Here is a 19,335-nt window from a genome sequence, read left to right on the forward strand (position 1 = left end):
CGAACTGAATTCACCCATTCCCGTCCATTTTAGTTCACTGATGCCCAGGATGTCAATATTTATTCTTGCCATCTCATTTTTGACCACCTCCAACTTACCCAGGTTCATGGTTCTTACATTCCAGGTTCCTATGCAATATTTTTCTTTACAGCATTGGACTTTCCTTTCGCTTCCAGGCATATCCGCAACTGAGCGTCCTTTCGGCTTTGGCCCAGCCGCTTCATCAGCTCTGGATCTACTTGTACTTGCCCTCCGCTCTTCCCCAGTAGCATGTTGGACGCCTTCCGACCTGAGGGGCTCATCTTCCAGCGTCATATCTTTTATATGCCTGTTGTCTTTGTCCATGGAGTTTTCTTGGCAGGGATACTGGAGTGGCTTGCCGGTTCCTCCTCCAGGTGGATCACGTTTGGTCAAAACTCTCCACTATGACCTGTTCATCTTGGGTGCCCTGCTCGGCATAGTTCATAGCTTCTCTGAGTTCTTCAAGCCCCTTCGCCACGGCAAGGCAGTGATCCATGAAGGGGCTGTGCAAGTTTACCCAGAAGTTAAACACCTCTTACTCTCTTCCAGACAACTGCAGTTTTGAAAGCCACAGGTGTCATAAGTTAGGTTTTTTTACTGGATTTAGCTTTGCTGCATTTGTTGAGCTTGGTGCACCCCACTTGGAGACAATTGTGATGGGGTGGTATATAGATTTTAGTGTGCTGAATAATAACAGCAAACACCAGGAAGGCTGACTCCCAACGTCAAAAAAGGACACAGAGAGAGAGAGCAGCAGCAGCAACAACAACAGGGAGGTAGTGTTCAAACGCAGGTGAAAATTTAGCTTTTGCAAGCTGAAGAAAAAAAATAGGGATGCTCCAGCAGGCTCATCATCTTCAAAGCAGAACGTAACTATTCATTATCTGTTAAAGTCAACCCGCCCAGGCCTTATTCACAGGGCTGTTGTGCTATTGTTCCCATTGCACAGAAGAGGAAAACTAAGTCTTCCGCTTTCCTTTGCTTGCATCCGATAAGCGGGGGAAATGCAGAATGAATTTTGATGGCACTCCTGTGACTCAACGGAAGTGCATGAGTCACCTTGGCTTGGTGCAAGATCAGGCAACAGCCAGCCCTGCCTTCGCCTTTTTCCTGGCAATGAAGCATATCTCAGGTGATTCACAGCTGAGGATGTAAGAAGGCATCGCTTTTCATTCCTCCCTGTTTTTGTCTCATGCAGGGTTGTTTCCGTACCGCTGCAGTTTGCCTTTTGCCAAAAAAACTATGTTATTGACCTCACTGCCTGCTGTGGTGAAATTATGTGGCTTACGTAATTTATGCAATGACATAAGTTACCTTGTCATTACGATATTCCACCCCATTCGTTTCAATGCAAAGGAGATGCAATGCAAGGACCGTGGGAGGGGAACATAATCAATTATATTTCATTGGTGGACTGAAAGCAACAGCAGGAAATAACCATTGTGTTCACTGGATCGATTTCTATTCTGAACATAGGAGATTCTACTCCTGTTTTCAGTAGAATTCTTCAATATCTTTATTCGCTGCATGCCATGTTGGCTGAGAGAGAGAGAGAGAAATTGGAATCTTTGCAGCCGTTGATAAATCCCAATGTTAAAGAAATGAGGGGCATCCACTAATTTCATAATGCACTTTTGCTCATCTATGATGCTGCCACATTTAGAATAAAGGTGCACTGTTCTGACTCTACTGTCTTCAAAGAGGGGGGGGGGAAAGGACATTGTAGTTCTTGGAAATGATGATAATAATATTTTATTTCTTGTACCCTGCCCATCTGACTGGGTTACCCCAGCCAATCTGGGCAGCTTCCAACAGAATACAGTCATACCTCGGGTTACAGATGCTTCAGGTTTACGTTTTTTTCGGGTTACGGACCTGCCGAAACCTGGAATTACCGGAACGGGTTACTTCCGGGTTTCGGCAGTCGCACATGCACAGAAGCACCGAATCGCAACCTGCATGTGCGCAGATGTGCCGCTGCAGGTTGCAAATGTGCGTCCTGCACAGATCACGTTCGCAACCTGAGTGTCCACTGTATAAAAGAACACAACAAAACATCAAAAGCTTCCTGATACCGGGCTGCCATCAGATGTCTCCTAAAGATTGTAGAGTTACTTATCTCCTTGACATCTGATGAGAGGGCATTCCACAGGACGGGCGCCACTACCGAGAAGGCCCTCTTGCCTGGTTCCCTGATGCTTCACTTCTCACAATGAAGAAGCCCCCAGAAGGCCCTCAGAGCTAAATTTCAGTGTCTGGGCTGAACGATGAGGGTCAGGGGCACCAAAATTGGCCCCAGATTATGGGTGCCCAATGGCACCAACAATGTAACGTGGTGTCATGTAACATCGCGTGTGTCGCAGCGGCGCCTGGGAGGCCTCCCATACGACTTCTGAGGTCGCATGAGAAACCTCACGAGGTCTCCCATGCGACTTCCAGTTTCTTCCGAGGCCTCAACTCTTGTTTCAAAACATGGCTGGAAATGACCATGGGAAATCACCTGTGGGACGGTTGAGTCCCGTAGTGTGAAATTGACAATGGGCTCCAAGAGGGCCGGATTTAGGATTGATGAGGCCCTAAGCTACTGAAGGTAATGGGGCCCTTTATATGTCCAGCTGTCCTTTGTCAGGGACACGGGTGGAGCTGTAGTCTAAACCACAGAGCCTAGGGCTTGCCGATCAGAAGGTCGGCTGTTCGAATCCCCGCGACGCACGGGGTGAGCTCCCGTTGTTCGGTCCCAGCTCCTGCCAACCTAGCAGTTTGAAAGCACGTCAAGTGCAAGTAAATAAATAGGTACTGCTCTGGCGGGAAGGTAAACGACATTTCCGTGTGCTGCTCTGGTTCACCAGAAGCGGCTTAGTCATGCTGGCTACATGACCCGGAAAAATTGTCTGTGGACAAACGCTGGCTCCCTCGGCCTATAGAGCGAGATGAGGGCACAACCCCAGAGTCGTCTGCGACTAGACCTCACGGTCAGGGGTACCTTTACCTTTTTATGCAGTACTCCAACTAGAAATGTACACAAATACATACATACAAGAAAGTGTACACTGAAATGCAAATGTTGGTGAAATTAGCATGCTAAAATGCATCATATCAGGGGAAATTACTTTTAAAAATGTAAATGGAAAAACTGCACACACAGAAATGTGCATATTTGGAGAAAGTACATTTGTCTCACTTCAGAGAAGCTGCACTCTCTTGCCAAGGTTTGATTGGCTTTACAGACTATGGTTTGTTGGAAAGAAACAAACGATAGTATTCAGTTCAGACATAATGCTAAGCCAGGGCTGCGGAGCCTTATACTGGGCCACATTCCCTCATGGGGAAATTTCCAGGGGCCTGTTGCAAAAGTGGGTGGAGCAACATATGCAACTCATGTCTTTGCAAAGTAGGTTGCATTCCAGTTGTGCAAAAGTCAAAGCTTTCTACATTCTCACATGTTGCATCTCTCCATTCAGGCAAGCAGACGGCGTTATTACACTTCATGGACATGTTCCAACTGTGGGAATGTTCAGGGAGGCAGGAGAGGGTATATTGTTTAATGATATCCTTCCTAACCTGCGTTAGTAAGTTCTATATCTCAGCAGAGTTTAAACATTCCCCTTTAAATGCACAGCGGTTTGCTTGTTGCAGGCTAGTTTTAGCCCCTAAATATAGGATTCCTGGTAAGATCCCTTCTTGTCCCTCTTGAAAAGAATAAACACGACAATCTTATTAAAGTGAATATAAAAGCAGTTTGCTCACATTCATTCAGTTCACAGTTAGATCCCTGAAGGCAGACTTAGGTTACAAAAGTATATATATATGTGGAACTATCCCATAAGGGAGTTAGTACCCAAGTGACTTCTCCTCACACATAGAGAAAAACAAACCGGAGAAGAGAGAAGAGCAAAAGAAGATGGTGTGCTCCTCTTCCCCAGATTAGGCCACACACACACACACACACACACACACACACACACACACTAGTCACATGCAGAAGAAGTTTGTCCCAGCTCAGGAGGAAACAGGAAGTTTTCTCCTGGCTGGTACAAAGCATCTCCTAGCATGTCCATTCTAGGCATGTTATACTTCACTGCTATGTATTTGGAGAAGTATGCATGCACACGAAAGCTTATAGCCAGAACAAACTTAGCTGGTCTCCAAGGTGCTGCTGGACAATTTGTTTATTTTTTTATTTATTTTGACTGTGTTAGACTAACATGGCTACCGACCTGAATCTTGACTGCTATGTGTTTCACATCCCACACCAGCCAGGCAAAAAGTACTCAAGGAGGGTTTGGCCAAGGGAGGGTCCCCAAACAGAGGGCAATATACAGAAATCTGGAAAGCTGCATTTGGTGCAATAGCCTGAGGTTCCCCACCTGTGGACTAAGCCAAGAATCGTGGTGAGGAAGAGCAAAAATGGCCCAGATCGCTGCATTCGCAGAAACCCATTAATTAGGCTTTGCTGTGCTGTGTCAACAAGGCCCAATATAAGAAAGCTTCTTAGCAATATCCCAGCCTCTCCAGGTCATCTGTCATGGATCCTGTTTGCTGATCAGGTGTGGCACCCTAATAAGTCTGTGTCGCTGTCTAAATATTTGCAATTTTGCCTGGTTGTTTCAACATGTTGAAAAGTTTCTCTGGCTCAAAGGTTTTGGCAGCCAGCAAGCCGCCTTGATCCAGGACAAAGTGCGGCAGTACCTGGTTACAGAATAATAGAATTGTATCGTTGGAAGGAACCCTGGGGGTCGCTAGTCCAACCCCCAGCCATGCAGGAATCTGAGTTAAAGCGTCCATGACAGACAACCATCCAGGGTTAACTATTTTCATTTCCTTTTATTTATATGCAAAAATTTATAAACCACCAGCATTAAGAACAATATATCCTGATTCTAAACATGTTATCACCCATAGTCCTGGCTATAAAATAACTACAGTGATGGATTATGGTGGTTATCAATATTATTACTACACAGGGCTTGTAGCATATCCAGCATATTTCACCCGCTTTATTTGAGCCATCCTTACAAGATCTAAGGTAGGATATTGTCAGAGCTGCCTCTAGGTCCCAGCTCACAGAGGACCAACGCTAGGCTGTCGTAATGTACAAAAGTCTTTATTGAAGTTCAATTTCCATTTCAAAGCCGCAGCGCGCATCCCTACATCTTAAACCCTAGATCGGCGAAGTCCCGTCTGAGTCTCCTCCCCTCTGACACCAGTTTAAGATCATAGCCCTGCTCCACCTTTTCCACGGCTCTCTCCTCTTCTGGGTCCTCCTGCCCGCTGGGGCATTGCCCTTTCTGGACTCTTCCGACGCTGAGTCGCTTAGCTCCTCCCCCTCCCTCCGGCGGGCTTTAGGACCCGGTTCCCAATCCTCATTCTCTGCTGTCCCGCGCTCCTGTACATTTGAACTTGCCTCTCGCGCCAACTCAGTGACCTTTCTCCTAACCGTTACACTACTTTGGTCACTGCTTCCCTCTTCTGGGATACTGGCCGGATCTGACCTCCCCTCCGTTGTCTGACTTTCTGATGGAGGCGTGGTCAGCCCTGCCTCATCTTCTCTCCCTGGTGGGGAATGCACTGGCCCCGATCCTTGGGACTCTTCCCCCCCACTCTGCTCTGGTGGGGAAGCTGGTCCTGATTTCCAACTACTGCTCTGGGAGTCCCTGCTGCCCCCTTGCTCCTGGGGCGTTCCCCTTGGGAACCCCCTACCCCTGGCCACTGGCGCCCCCTTCTGTGAATCTTCCGATTCGCTGGAGAGGCTCATGGAATCCCTCGGTCCACTGTCCTCTTCTCCTACGCTCCCCTCGGATTCTTCCCCTTCGCTCTCCATCTCCTCTCTTCCCTGTGCCTCTGCTCCTGAGCCCCTGACATCCATCCCCCCCTCGAAGCCCCCCCTTCCCCCCTCCCCCTCTTCTGGCGTGGGTTCTGGGTGCTCCAGTGTTGTGGGGGTGAGTGCCGGATACAGTTCTTCCCCCGTGGTGTGCCTCCAGCCGGTTAGATCCGGCCAGTCCTCAACGGGCTCGTCGACGTCGATCTCCTCAGCTTCCATCTCTCTGCCGGTGTGTTCGAACCCCGGATCCTCCCCCAACACGTCCATGACCCCCTCTCCCCCTGTCGCCTGGGGTGACGCTGCGTGCGCAGGCCCGCTCGGCAGTTCTCTGCGCCACCCCACCTCAGGTTGATCTTCCCACCAATAAGAGCCGCCTGTGCCGAACCCTGAGAGATATGATTATTCACCCCCATGGAGTAGGGGAAAGAGGCAAGGAGAATAGAGGTCTGCCAGCTACTCAAAAAAGAGTATCCTAGTGTGCTTGTAATATGTTAAGAGTTTGGGGCTTAGGGTGGAGTCCTGGGGACCAGAGAGAGAGGCCTGGAGGGGGACATTTAGCCCCTGAACCTGAAGTTCCCTGGCCCCTGATGTAAATAATACAGTGGTGCCCCGCAAGATGAATGCCTCGCAAGACGGAAAACCCGCTAGACAAAAGGGTTTTCCGTTTTGGAGGTGCTTCGCAAAACGAATTTCCTATGGGCTTGCTTCACAAGACGAAAATGTATTGCGAGTTCCTGCAGGGGGTTTTTCCTCTCCCCCCCCTTTTTCTAAGCCGCTTATCTGCTAAGCCGATAAGCCGCTAAAAGCCACTAATAGCGCTAATCCGCTAAGCCGTCAATGGGCTTGCTTCGCAAGACGAAAAAACCGCTAGACGAAGAGAATAGCGGAACGGATTCTTTTCGTCTTGCGAGGCACCACTGTACCAGAAAATAAATTTGCAGTGTTAATGAATACCCAAAACATGACTGCTCACAGCTTTCTTCCCCTTTTCGTGCTTCACAAACAGGGACCACAACTGCTCTGCTACGGGTCCAGGATGCAAATGTCTGTGGGAAGAGGCAAAAGTGGTTCCCCACAGCAGAAAACCCTGGGAGACAGCAAATACCAGCAGGACGAAAGCCGGGCCAAAAAGCAACCCCCAGGCCCAGCCGGCCAGCCGTACTGGCAGAGCAAAGGTTTCGGCACCTCCAAGAACGCACAAGCCGGCCGCTTCTCCCAAGGAAGAAGCAGCCCCTCACGAGCAATCTCCACCACAGAAGCCCAGAGGGCGGCGGAAGAAATAAGGACACCCTTTGGCATCCCGCTGTCCAAACTGTCGGAATCCAAGCACCTAAAGAACAAGGTGTCTCCCTGGTCCGATGCCAAGCGCAGGCAGCCAGGAACCAGCAACCACAAAGAGCAGTAGGATGGGAGATGGTCGCCCTGGGACGCTGAGAAAGAGCCCTGCCGGGGTCCGGGGAGGAACCCCCCACGAAAGTGGGGTTGCTTTGCAACAGTGCGCTCGCCCGGCGGGGAGAGGGGGGTTTACCTGGTCTGTGCACCAGTACCACGTGGCCACGACCGAGAGCCCAAAGGTCATTCCAGTCCAGGGCAAGTCTCCGGAGACGGGATCCCGGAAGAGGTGCATCGCATCGAGCCTGGGCACATGGCAGGTTGTGTTGGGGATGATCTTAGACGGCACGGCCTTTAAGTAAGCTTCTTCCAGGTTCTGGTAGCCGCCGATCTCGCCGAAAGCTTTGCAGGGGATAGAGGGGGTGGGGAGAGGCAATGATTTCAAATAGATATACCAAAACGGGAACAAAGGCTCACCTCTTCCTTCGCTTCTCACTGCGACTTTTAGCACTGCAAGAAGGAAAAAAACGCCTTGGTGCAACGTCGGCACGCTTTCCTGTTCCAGCACCTGGGAGTGGGGATTTGGTAGGAGAACTCGCAAGCACGATGGGTGTGCTGCGTTTCCTGAAATCTCTAGCTCCCTTTGGTGTAGCAGGGGCTGCGTTGCATGCAGAAGGTTGCAGGTTTGGTCCCTGCCATTGCCGGTTAGACTGGCCGGAGCTAGTGGTAACTTATGGGAATATCCTTGGCCTGAAGCCCTGGGGATTAGCTGCCAGCCAGTGTAGGCAACACTCTAGCCTGGATGGATTTGGTATAAGGCATGGAGGGGAAAGCTTTTTGCCCCTGAGGGCCATGCATGGTACAGGTAGGGAGCTGTGTGTGTTTGTGTGTGTGTGCATAGGCATCAACTCTAAGGGGCCCAGATCACTTCGCCCTCCCCCAACAAAATATGGGGGGCCAGCTCACCCCCAATGTTGAGAACGATCAGTTGTGGAGGAGGCCGATTGCAAAGCCAGGCGCAGCGCCGCTTCAGTGGCTGTCGGGGAGGGGAAGCAGCCCCCAGGTGTGGCAGCAGCAGCAGGAGGAGACTAAGTGCCAGAGTAGAGCCTCGCTGCCATCATGTTCGGCTCCACCCCTGGCATGTCTTGGCATCCCACACATGTCATGCATGTATCACCGGCCCCCCCAATCTTCTGCTCAAGTTGGCGCCTCTGGCTGCAAGCCTGTGGGTGTGGCTAGAGTCAATGGTGGGTGGGGCCATTCACACACACACACACGCCCTCTGCACACTGGCCCTCGTCTTCATCAGAGGTGGCCGTCTCCCCCCGTGCCGTCCTCCCCATCACAACTGTGTCAGCCCACCCAACGGTCGGGGAGGAATAATAATAACAATTTATTATTTCTACGCTGCCCATCTGGATGGGTTTCCCCAGCCACTCTGGGCAGCTCCCAACAGAATATTAAAAACACGATAAAACATCAGACATTAAAAACTTCCCTAAACTGGGCTGCCTTCAGATGTCTTCTAAAAGTCAGAGAGTTGTTTATTTCCTTGACATCTGACGGGAGGGCGTTCCATAGGGCAGGTGCCACAACCGAGAAGGCCCTGTGCCTGGTTCCCTGTAACCTCACTTCTCGCAGTGAGGGAACCGCCAGAAGGCCCTCAGAGCTGAACGATGAGGGTGGAGACGCTCCTTCAGGTATACTGCGCTGAGGCTGTTTAGGACTTTAAAGGCCACACTGGGGGGTGTCTGAGGGACACACACAGCCCACTGGGCACAGGCGGCCCACATTGCAATGCAAGGCAATTCCTAAACCATTTAAGCAGGTGCTTCTGGGTTTATTTCAGGCAGAGAGGTACAGCCGATCAGGGTCAGGGACTAGGAGACGGATTCCTCTTCAACCAGGTGATGGAGCTGAGGACTCTGAACCTAAAGAGGACGGGCGTATGATTCTATATAGGGCCAGCCCCATACAGTGCTGCTACCCACTTAACCTGTGGGGTAAACGCCCCCCCCCCCGGGATGTGTTCTGACTCAGAGGACTCTGCTGTAGGAGACCCTGGAAGACCTGAACCTTCCCTGCTCCATCACAGTAGGACAGGCATCCTCAAACTCGGCCCTCCAGATGTTTTGGGACTACAACTCCTATCATCCCTGACCACTGGTCCTGTTACCTAGGGTTGATGGAAGTTGTAGTCCCAAAACATCTGGAAGGCCGAGTTTGGGGGTGCCCGCAGTAGGAGATGGATGGGAAAGGCTGTGTCCCTTTAAGTCAAGCAGGGTGTTGAATTCAAGTTCGTGAGAAGACTCAGGCTACACCTGGTTCCATTATGGGCTGGGTTGCAACTTGTTCCTTGCTGGGCCAACTTCAGAGGCTGAAGCTGCCTTGTCTCCTGCCTAAATTTTGTCCCACCTTGCCTTGTAACCAGCCCGGATCTCACCTTGTCCTACAGCCTCTTGGGCCTTGGCACAAGACAAGCGGGTAAACGTATACTTCATATGTACAAGTTTTGAGATTCACACCTTTACAGTTAAAGGGATCACAGGTAGCAGGTGATGGGAAAGAGACCCACTCGTCCCTGAGACGGTGGAGAGCAACTGCAAGTCTGGCTATGCAGTCCTGGGCAAAGGGAATCTATTGCCCAAGTCTGCATTCTGCTTCGGATGTTGCCTGATCATCAAGGGAGGTTAGCAAAGGCTGAATCAGATTGCCCCCCCCAAAAAAAAAAGTTGCAATAATGGTGATGCGGATTGAGTCACCCCGGGTTTGCAACCCTTCCAGGGTGAGCCAACAGCTTCCCCAGACGAAAGCCCGCTTTTGCAAAGACATCGTGTCCCGAACCAAAACAAGCGCCCACAAATACCGCAGAGTAAGGCCGCTCTCTCGGGAAAGTTAATGATTTGAAGCAGTTTGCAAAAAGGGCAAGATTTCCAGCCTTTGTTTTGAGCGTCAACAGGTATTAGTGGCCGGGTTCTTTTCAAAGCCTCGTCATGGCAACCAGGGCGTGGGCAGGATTATCACATGATCCGTCCCCCTTCAATGGTGGCTTTAGATGTAAGCTCCAGAGTATCGGCTGATTTAATGGGCTGCGGGGGCCGGTTCAAGGCGTTGGGATGACTGAGGTCAGAAAGCCAAAATGGCGCCCACACCCATTAACTGACCTGGGACACAAGAGTTTTCTCTGCACAAGCTTTTCACTGAAACGATTATTACAAACAAAAGCAACGGTGCACGTTGGTTTACTCGGAACCTTCTTGATTTATTCTGCACTTCAAACCCACTCGGATCACATCCACAAACCACATGTTTCAAGCATGTTTAGACCCCTTTGGCAGTCGTGGATTTCTGCCCCCCAAGAATTCCAGGAACTGTAGTCTATCCCTCACTAATGTACAATTTCCAGCAGCCTACACAAACTGCAAGGGACGCGGGTGGCGCTGTGGGTTAAACCACAGAGCCTAGGACTCGCCGATCAGAAGGTCGGTGGTTCGAATCCCCGCGACGAGGTGAGCTCCCATTGCTCGATCCCAGCTCCTGCCAACCTAGCAGTTCAAAAGCACATCAAGTGCAAGTAGATAAATAGGTACCACTCCGGCGGGAAGGTAAACGGCATTTCCGTGCGCTGCTCTGGTTCGCCAGAAGTAGCTTAGTCCTGCTGGCCACATGACCCGGAAGCTGTACGCCGGCTCCCTCGGCCAGTAAAGCGAGATGAGTCAGCCACGACTGGACCCTTTACCTTTTTACACAAACTGCAAGCAAACTACAGTTCCCACTATTCTTGGCGGGAGGGGGGGGAGCTGTGTGCTTTACTTGTGTGGCATGGATTTGAATTCAGATAGTATATACTAAACATCGTGAGGTTTTCTTTTGGGGGGGGGTTGGAGAGAGAAAGCCATGCACCACAGTCCAGTCGCCATTGGTTCTTCCTCATTAGGGGTTTAGCATGGAAACTCCCTGTTTTATTTCCTTTTTATTTACAGGGCACCCACAGGACAGTGTCATCCATTTCCCCTTTGGTTCTTTCTCCCCCCCCCCCCCCCGAAAGATAGAAGAGGAACTCTGTCTCCACAGGGGAATATGACTTTAGCCCTCCTTCTCTTTTCTTTCTTTCTTTCCCCTCCTTTTTAACTTGGGCAGTGATGTATCATGGTAGTGAACCTATAACCACATTATTTGTGGTTGTATTGTGCATTTAGCGTAAACTCTGGAACTGTATACACGATTCTGAACAAAGTAAGCCGGAGGTATACACTCGAGTATACACTTTCAGAGTTTGAGCTAAATACATTATTTCTGGTAAATGAGCCAAATAGCAGAGCTTTCCAAACTGTGTGTCATGACACATCAGTGTGTCGGCTGCAATGTGTAAGTGTGTTGCACAAATGCTCCACATCAGGGCTGGAAAGGGGTTAGTTTAACCTCCGGTTTGCTAGCAAAACTGAATTGCCATGTCACGAAATGATGCACGTCACCAGCATGAACAGTTGGAAAGCTCTGCGCTAGAGGGGTCATGAAAAATGTTGTCCCGGGCTTTTTAGACTCACCTACCCATGAAACCAAAGGTATGAAATATCTTGGCGTTATTTTCAGATCTACCCCAGTAACACACTAAACCACTCTGACTCCATAAGGGAAATAGAGAAGCTAAAGAACAACTGCCCTTGGGGAATCAGGACATTAGGGGCATATAAATGCAATGTCCTTTGCACCCATAAGGAACAGGAAATAGCCAAACTTCCTCCAAGGTTCAAGATGTGCTGCTGTTCTCAAGACTTCTTTTAAAAATCTAACTAGATACGCACTCCAACACAACTGGTTCACGCGGTTGCTGCAGGAGTTTGCCTCATTGTACAGCCTCCAAAGAAATTGTTTACAAATGTAAAAAGGTAAAATAAAAATTATAATGTTCCAAAAGTGGTGGAAAGTTGCAGTTGTGTTCATTCTGTAAACTCTCGCTCTTTCCCTGTCTATTTAGTAAATATATGAAGAGTCAGAAGACAAGTCCTTGCCCCAAAGAGATTACAATTTAGAAAACAGGCAATGGAGGAAGTGGGAGATGTATAACCCCCTCAACCATCCTGATTTGAGCGGGACATCCCAGAACTGGTTTCTGATTGGATCCCGGAATGTCCTGTATTTTGGTGCACCACTCTGGTGCAAGTCAGAAGAGATCCTATGATCTTTCCTTGAGCGGGGGGTGGGAGGGGGAGCAGAGTCAGGCCCCCACAGGCAGGCCTTACCTGTTACTGTCAGGATAGTGGCTCCAATGACCATGATGAGAGTCTGCAGAGCATCTGTATAAATGACAGCCGCCAGCCCACCTGCAGACAGTAGACAGGGAGAGCAGATCTGAATTGCAGAGCTGAGTTTCAATCAGCATAATTTGGGGTGCTTCCAGTTCCTCCCCGTGTTTCTAACAGAGGGAGCCCTTCAGAACTTGGGGGGGGGACACGGGTGGTGCTGTGGGTTAAACCACAGAGCCTAGGGCTTGCCCATCAGAGGTCGGCGGTTCGAATCCCCGTGACGGGGTGAGCTCCCGTTGCTCAGTCCCAGCTCCTGCCAACCTAGCAGTTCGAAAGCACGTCAAAGTGCAAGTAGATAAATAGGTACCGCTCTGGCGGGAAGGTAAACAGCGTTTCCGTGCACTGCTCTGGTTCGCCAGAAGTGGCTTAGTCATGCTGGCAACATGATTTGGAAGCTGTACGCCGGCTCCCTCGGCCAATAAAGCTAGATGAGCACCGCAACCCCAGAGTCGGCCACGACTGGACCTAATGGTCAGGGGTCCCTTTACCTTTACCTATATGTTGGAAGCCACCCAGAGTGGCTGGGGCAACCAATTCAGATGGGCAGCGTATAAATAATAGAATCATCATTAAGGAATGGGACGTCCCTATTTTCATGGGAGAAATGTTGGAGGATTAGGATCCACCGTGCATCTTACCTGCAATAGTGTAAATGGCAGTGACGACCAGCATGAGGACAGTGGAAAGGTAGAGATTCCAGCCTAGACACACTTGAACAAATAGGGCTCCTGAATACAGGTCAGTCTGCAGGGGTAAAGAGAGACACCATCAGGTTTTTTTTGGGAGGGAGATGCTCAGCTAGGACAGGCAAAAGCCGCTTCAGAGCTTTGCCATGCTTTAAACCAGGGATCAGCAAACCTTTTCATCAGGGGGCCAGTCCACTGCCCCTCAGACCTTTAGGGGGGCCGGACTATATTTTTTTGGGGGGGGAATGAGCAAATTCCTATGCCCCACAAATAGAAATGCATTTTAAATAAAAGCACACATTCTACTCATGTAAAAACACCAGGCAGGCCCCACAAATAACCCAGAGATGCATTTTAAATAAAAGGACACATTCTGCTCATGTAAAAACACACTGATTCCCGGACCGTCCGCAGGCTGGATTTAGAAGGCGATTGGGCCAGATCCAGCCCCCAGGCCTTAGTTTGCCTACCCATGTTTTAAACTAACACCTGAATTATTTGTTTTAATAGCTATTTCGGTACCATCAGCCTACAGTGAAGGAAGCTGCTTCGTCTGATAGATTTCCAGCTGTCCTTCAATATTGGGTTATGAGCACGGGAAGCAATAGGCCTAAGTTGCCACTTTTTCTGCAGACCAAGGCTCTTGTGCCTTTTAACATCTGGACATCAGGTAGAAATCCACAGGTGAATCCTTTCCAGGCATTAAGGTGGAAAGGTCCGCCCTATTGAATTCTTCCTGTCATGGTGTTGCTCGCAGCCTAGAGCTTCCCAATAGGGACATCTGGTTGCCCCACTGTGGAAAACACAAAACTTGACTGTAATTTTTGGTCAGATTCTGCAGGGCACCTTCCTGAGGGGGGATCAGCAGTCTTAGCCCTGCGTTTGTAGCACAAGCAGAGACCAGGTCTTAAAGCCAGAAGATGGCTAGAAATTCCACAGATTCCCATCACTGGGGTGGAATGAAGGATTTGCATGTGTTAACTTCCAGCCTGTTATGTGACCTGATAGGGGACTCATCACATTCCGACACATAAGAAATGCCTGCTAAATCAGGCCAATTTCCCATCTGGTCCAAAATCTGACCAACCAGATGTTTGTGTGAAACCCTCAAGAAACGACCCGGGCAACGAAAGAAGAATGGAGGATGAAGTTGATGGATTATGCAGAATTAGCTAAATTAACAGGAAGGATTTGAAACCTTAGGGACCAGAGATTCTTAGAAGAGAGGAGTAAATATATGAACTATTTGAAAAGTGATTGTGAAGAACAGATTACGCTAGTAGGACTGGAAGAAGTTTTGTAAGGTGGATTATTTGAAATATTACAAGGAAGACTATGAAAAGAATTATTAGTTAAGGACAACGAAATGTAATATAGAAATTAAGAAATGCAGAATAAGTGATAAAGAATGGAAAATCATTGAGGCGTTGACGGAAGTCTAAAACATTGCATAAGATGAGAAGATATGTTGTATGACTGTTGGAACTGATATGTTTAAAAAATCAATAAAAATGTATATAAAAAGAAAGGACCTGGGTGGAAGAGCAACACCCTCTCCTCTCCACCTGGCCTACCTTACAGAGTTGTTGTGGTGATAAAATTGGGAGGAGAAAAGCAAACTGTCTTCAGCTCCTCTTAGGAAAGATGGTGTATAAATGCAATAATAAATAAAGTTTATTTTTTAAAAAAATCTGGAGCTGGAGCATCTCAACAACACATTTGGAAAAGGAAAAACATGTTTCCGCCTGAACAATGAGAACCAGAAACTTGTTTTGGAGGAAAGCTTGGTGAGCGGAAGCTGGCTGGGTCCGATGGGAGTTGGAGTCCAGGGTGGGGAGATATGACTGAGACCAAGTACTCAGTGGCTGATACTCTTACACAGGCCTGCTTGTCAACAAGACTTAAGGGGCAGTTTTGAGGCAGCAAGAAATTCCAGGCGAGATTTTCGACATCACAGTTTCATTATCTGGCTTGGCAGGGAGGAGAGGCACGCCCAACGGCAGGTAGGCACAAAGAAAACCATTGAGAAACCAACCGGCTCACCAAATGAGATTCCTTTCTGTCTCCCAACCCAGGGGGAGTTTCAGAGCTTTGGATTCCAAACACAGAAGGGTACGGGCGATACTGACTGCCAACAATTGCTGTGGGACAGAACCATCAGGTCTTGTGATAGGCCCCTTTGCAAACCCCCTTCAGCCGATATCCCTAGAAGTAGGGGCCACCCTACGAAACGGGGGAACTGTGGATTCATGGCAGATGTGAGGAAAGTCTTCTTCACCCAGCAGCAAATTAACTTGCGGAACTCACAGCCACAAGGTGTGGTGTCTTCAACAGCTGTGAAAGAGGACTGGACGTATTCACAGAGGAGGCAGAGAAGCTGTGTTAAAAGCTGTTAGCCGCTGTGGTTAGGACCAGAAGTTCTGGATGATTTGGTCGTGTCTCAAAGCTGCAGTCTTTTGGTGTTCATGTTCTGTTGAACTCACAGAATCATAGACTCCGAGAGTCATTGAGTCCAATGCCTTGCAATGAGGGAACAGCCATCCCTGGGTGGGTTCGAACCACCAACCTTCTGGTTAAAAGCCAGATGCACCGACCCATTGCACCACAGAGGATGAATTCTTTGGGTCTTGAAAGAGGGGCAATATAACTAGCTGCTAATGGCACTCATGGTAACTAAACATCTTACATCAGACCCTGCAGGTGTCCCTATTTTCCAGGGACAGTCCCGGATTTACAGAAGCCATTCTGGTTTCTGACTTGATCCAGGAATGTCCCCCTTTTCCTTAGAATGTCCTTATTTTCATCAAATAAATATTGGAGGGTATGGATTTATGCTACCCCTGAGCCAAGGAGATAACTATACAACCTTCAGAAGACGTCTGAAGGCAGCCCTGTATAGGGAAGGTTTTCAATCTTTAATGTGTTTTGATATATGTGGGAAGCCACCCAGAGGGACCTCAGAAGAGACTTCAGCCCACATTGCTTAAACATTTTGGGTGTAGTAGACCCAATTTGAGTCACATGGAATTGAGGCAAATTGATTGATCTCTGTTGCTATATATATCTCAGCAATCCCAAAGTTTGGAGTCAGTAGCACAGATGTTGTAAGGATGTGATGGAACAAACCCCGTTGAAGAAGATAACGGGGGTTACCCAGAACTTGTTGCTGGTTGCAAAGACCACCTTCTCAGAAGCTGCCGGCTGAGTCATGTCTTCTGCCCATTGTACAATTGGAGTATTTGTGTGTGTGTATAGACCTATCCTTCCAGTATGGAAGACCTATACCCTCCAACATTTCTCTGGTGAAAATAGGCATGTCCTATTCCACAATGATGATGATGATGATGATGATGATAATTTTATTATTTGTACCCTGCCCATCTGACTAGATTGACTAGGTTGCCCCAGCCACTCTGTGAGGCTTCCAACATATATAAAAACATAATAAAACATATAGCATTGGGAGGGGGACTCCCCTATACAGGCCTTCCATTAGATGTCTTCTAAAGGTTATTTATCTCCTTGGCTTGGGGGTCAAACCAGCTTAACTAGAACAATGGCTCCACATTGGAGCCCTGGGCATATGAGTCTTCACAGGCACTGTCATCACTGCAGCAGGTCCAGGGGGTTTCAGTAGTTGGGACCCTGCTAGAGTGGCATAGCATGGGTTGCCAGTGCCCGGTGGGAGGGAAATGGATGGAGTACCCATGTGAATTCAACTGCCTAATGGTATTTACAGCCCCCAGGAGATCACAGCCGCAGAGACAAAGAAAGAAGAGTTGTTCCATTGTCTGGAGAGGTCGCTTCCTGGCTCACCTGGAGAAGCCGTTTTCAACAGAGCCCAAAGACGGAAGCATGCAGCTGTGTTGAGGCAGCACTGGATGTTGAAATTTTGCACCTCTAACAATTTTGCATCCATGTAGCCCCCCCCCCCAACTGCACTATGCCACTGCCCTGCTAGGCTGCACCCTCTCAGCAGATGCCTGATCATGCCAGCCTCTGGCATCAGCCAGCAAAGCAGGTGGTCTTCATTTAGCCAGATGGCTACAGATAAGCTTCCTTCAGCCTCATTGCACTGAATTTTCATGAGCTTTTTCTCAATCCCTAAAACCTCCCTCCTCCGAAATCACACAGGCAAGGGGGGGAAGGGCGATTGCTTTCATCTAATTCAGAGGTTCTCAACCTGTGGGTCCCCAGATGTTGTTGGACTACAACTCCCATCATCCCTGAGCTCTGGCCTTGCTAGCTAGGGGTGATGGGAGTTGTAGTCCAACAACATCTGGAGACCCACAGGTTGAGAAAGGCTGATTCTAATTCCTTTCTCTGTTGTTGTTGTTTTGCCAGCTCAGCAAAAATAAAATAAAAAATTGCTGGCCTCCTGTTCCCTCCAGGCAGAGCGACGGAGGCAGCAACGCGGAAGGCGGCAGGTGGGGCTGCCCGGCATTTTCACTCTTTCAACTTGAACAGATTTGTTCTCTTGGCACCTGCCCCGCCTTTGAATCACCTGCCAAGTCGCTTCTTCATGCTTGGCTCCAAAGCCAGCTGCACACTCTGGCTACAAAAATGAGAGAGCGCTTCTGTTGACTCCCCAGCTGTCCTCAGAGAAGGGGTGGGCCACGAGGCCGAGCAGACACGTGTGGCAAAAAGAGATGGTTAAATTGGGAGGGATCTCACAAGCCTGGAGGGCACAGGAGCCTCCCCACGCTCAGGTCAACTGGACCTTAGTATCTTAGTTCACTGCTGAGAGACCTTTCAGAAACTGGAGGTTCCTCATGAGGGCTAGCAACGTGGTTAGCATGCAGAACCCCCCAAAAGGCTCCCAGAAAAATATAATAAACTGTATGTCCACAACCAGTCCTACACAACCGTAAGCTCACTATGTAGTAGTAGTAATAATAATAATAATAATAATAATAATAATAATAATAATAATTTATTATTTGTACCCCGCCCATCTGGCTGGGTTTCCCCAGCCACTCTGGGCAGCTTCCAACAAAGATGAAAAATACACTAAAATGTCACATATTAAAAACTTCCCTGAACAGGGCTGCCTTCAGATGTCTTCTGAATGTCAGGTAGTTGTTTATCGCTTTGACATCTGATGGGAGGGCGTTCCACAGGGCAGGCGCCACTACCAAGAAGGCCCTCTGCCTGGTTCCCTGTAACTTGGCCTCTCACAGTAAGGGAACCGCCAGAAGGCCCTCAGAGCTGGACCTCAGTGTCCGGGCAGAATGATGGGGGTGGAGACGCTCCTTCAGATATACTGGACCGAGGCCGTTTAGGGCTTTAAAGGTCAGCACCAACACTTTGAATTGTGCTCGGAAACGTACTGGGAGCCAATGTAGGTCTTTCAAGACCGGTGTTATATGGTCTCGGCGGCTGCTCCCAGTCACCAGTCTAGCTGCCGCATTCTGGATTAGTTGTAGTTTCTGGGTCACCTTCAAAGGTAGCCCCACATAGAGCGCATTGCAGTAGTCCAAGCAGGAGATAACCAGAGCATGCACCACTCTGGCGAGACAGTCTGCAGGCAGATAGGGTCTCAGCCTACGTACCAGATGGAGCTGGTAAACAGCTGCCCTGGATACAGATTTGACCTGTGCCTCCATGGACAGCTGTGAGTCCAAAATGACTCCCAGGCTGCGCACCTGGTCCTTCAGGGGCACAGTTACCCCATTCAGGACCAGGGAATCCTCCACACCTGCCCGCCTCCTGTCGCCCAAAAACAGTACTTCTGTCTTGTCAGGATTCAACCTCAATCTGTTAGCCCACAAGCTTCTCTCTGAGTCGCATAAACTATGAAACTCATTGCCCCAGGAGGCAGTGATGGCCCGCAGCTTAGATACTGCTACTAATAATAATTTTATTAATTATATGCTGTCTATCTGGCTGGGTTGCCTCAGCCATTCCAACAGATATGAAAATGTAAGAAAACATCAAACATTAAAAGCTTCCCTATACAGGGTTCCTTCAGATGTCTTCTGAAAGTCAGATAGGTTTTTATTTCCTTGACATCTGACGGGATGGTGTTCCACAGGGCAGGTGCCACCACCAAGAAGGCCCTCTGCCTGGTTCCCTCTAACCTCACTTCTCACAGTGAGGGAACCGCCAGAAGGCCCTTGAAGCTGGACCTCAGTGTCCGGGCTGAGTGATGGGGGTAGAGATGCTCCTT

At 49.1% G+C, this 19,335-nt stretch overlaps 2 protein-coding genes across 3 annotated transcripts in view; one reads left to right on the forward strand and one right to left on the reverse strand.

Annotated features, from left to right (window-relative positions):
* Positions 1-7,386, forward strand: part of FAM83G (family with sequence similarity 83 member G) — a 44,672-nt gene extending 37,286 nt beyond the window's left edge. The window contains exon 6 of one of the 2 annotated variants that reach the window (XM_079953755.1): positions 6,849-7,386. In XM_079953755.1, the coding sequence (XP_079809881.1) occupies positions 6,849-7,247 (399 nt within the window). In that variant the 3' untranslated portion in view covers positions 7,248-7,386. The remainder of the gene's footprint in view (positions 1-6,848) is intronic. The other variant, XM_079953756.1, reaches the window with a different exon arrangement.
* SLC5A10 (solute carrier family 5 member 10) overlaps positions 1-19,335 on the reverse strand; it is a 102,877-nt gene that overhangs the window by 63,574 nt on the left and 19,968 nt on the right. Inside the window, exons 6-8 of the mRNA XM_079953817.1 lie at positions 13,119-13,224; positions 12,418-12,498; positions 7,371-7,576 (exon numbers count right to left, since the gene is read on the reverse strand). Coding sequence (XP_079809943.1) covers positions 7,371-7,576; positions 12,418-12,498; positions 13,119-13,224 — 393 coding nt within the window. The remainder of the gene's footprint in view (positions 1-7,370; positions 7,577-12,417; positions 12,499-13,118; positions 13,225-19,335) is intronic.

Source organism: Podarcis cretensis, assembly GCF_951804945.1.
Source record: "Podarcis cretensis genome assembly, chromosome: 14".
NCBI classification, from domain to species: domain Eukaryota; kingdom Metazoa; phylum Chordata; class Lepidosauria; order Squamata; family Lacertidae; genus Podarcis; species Podarcis cretensis.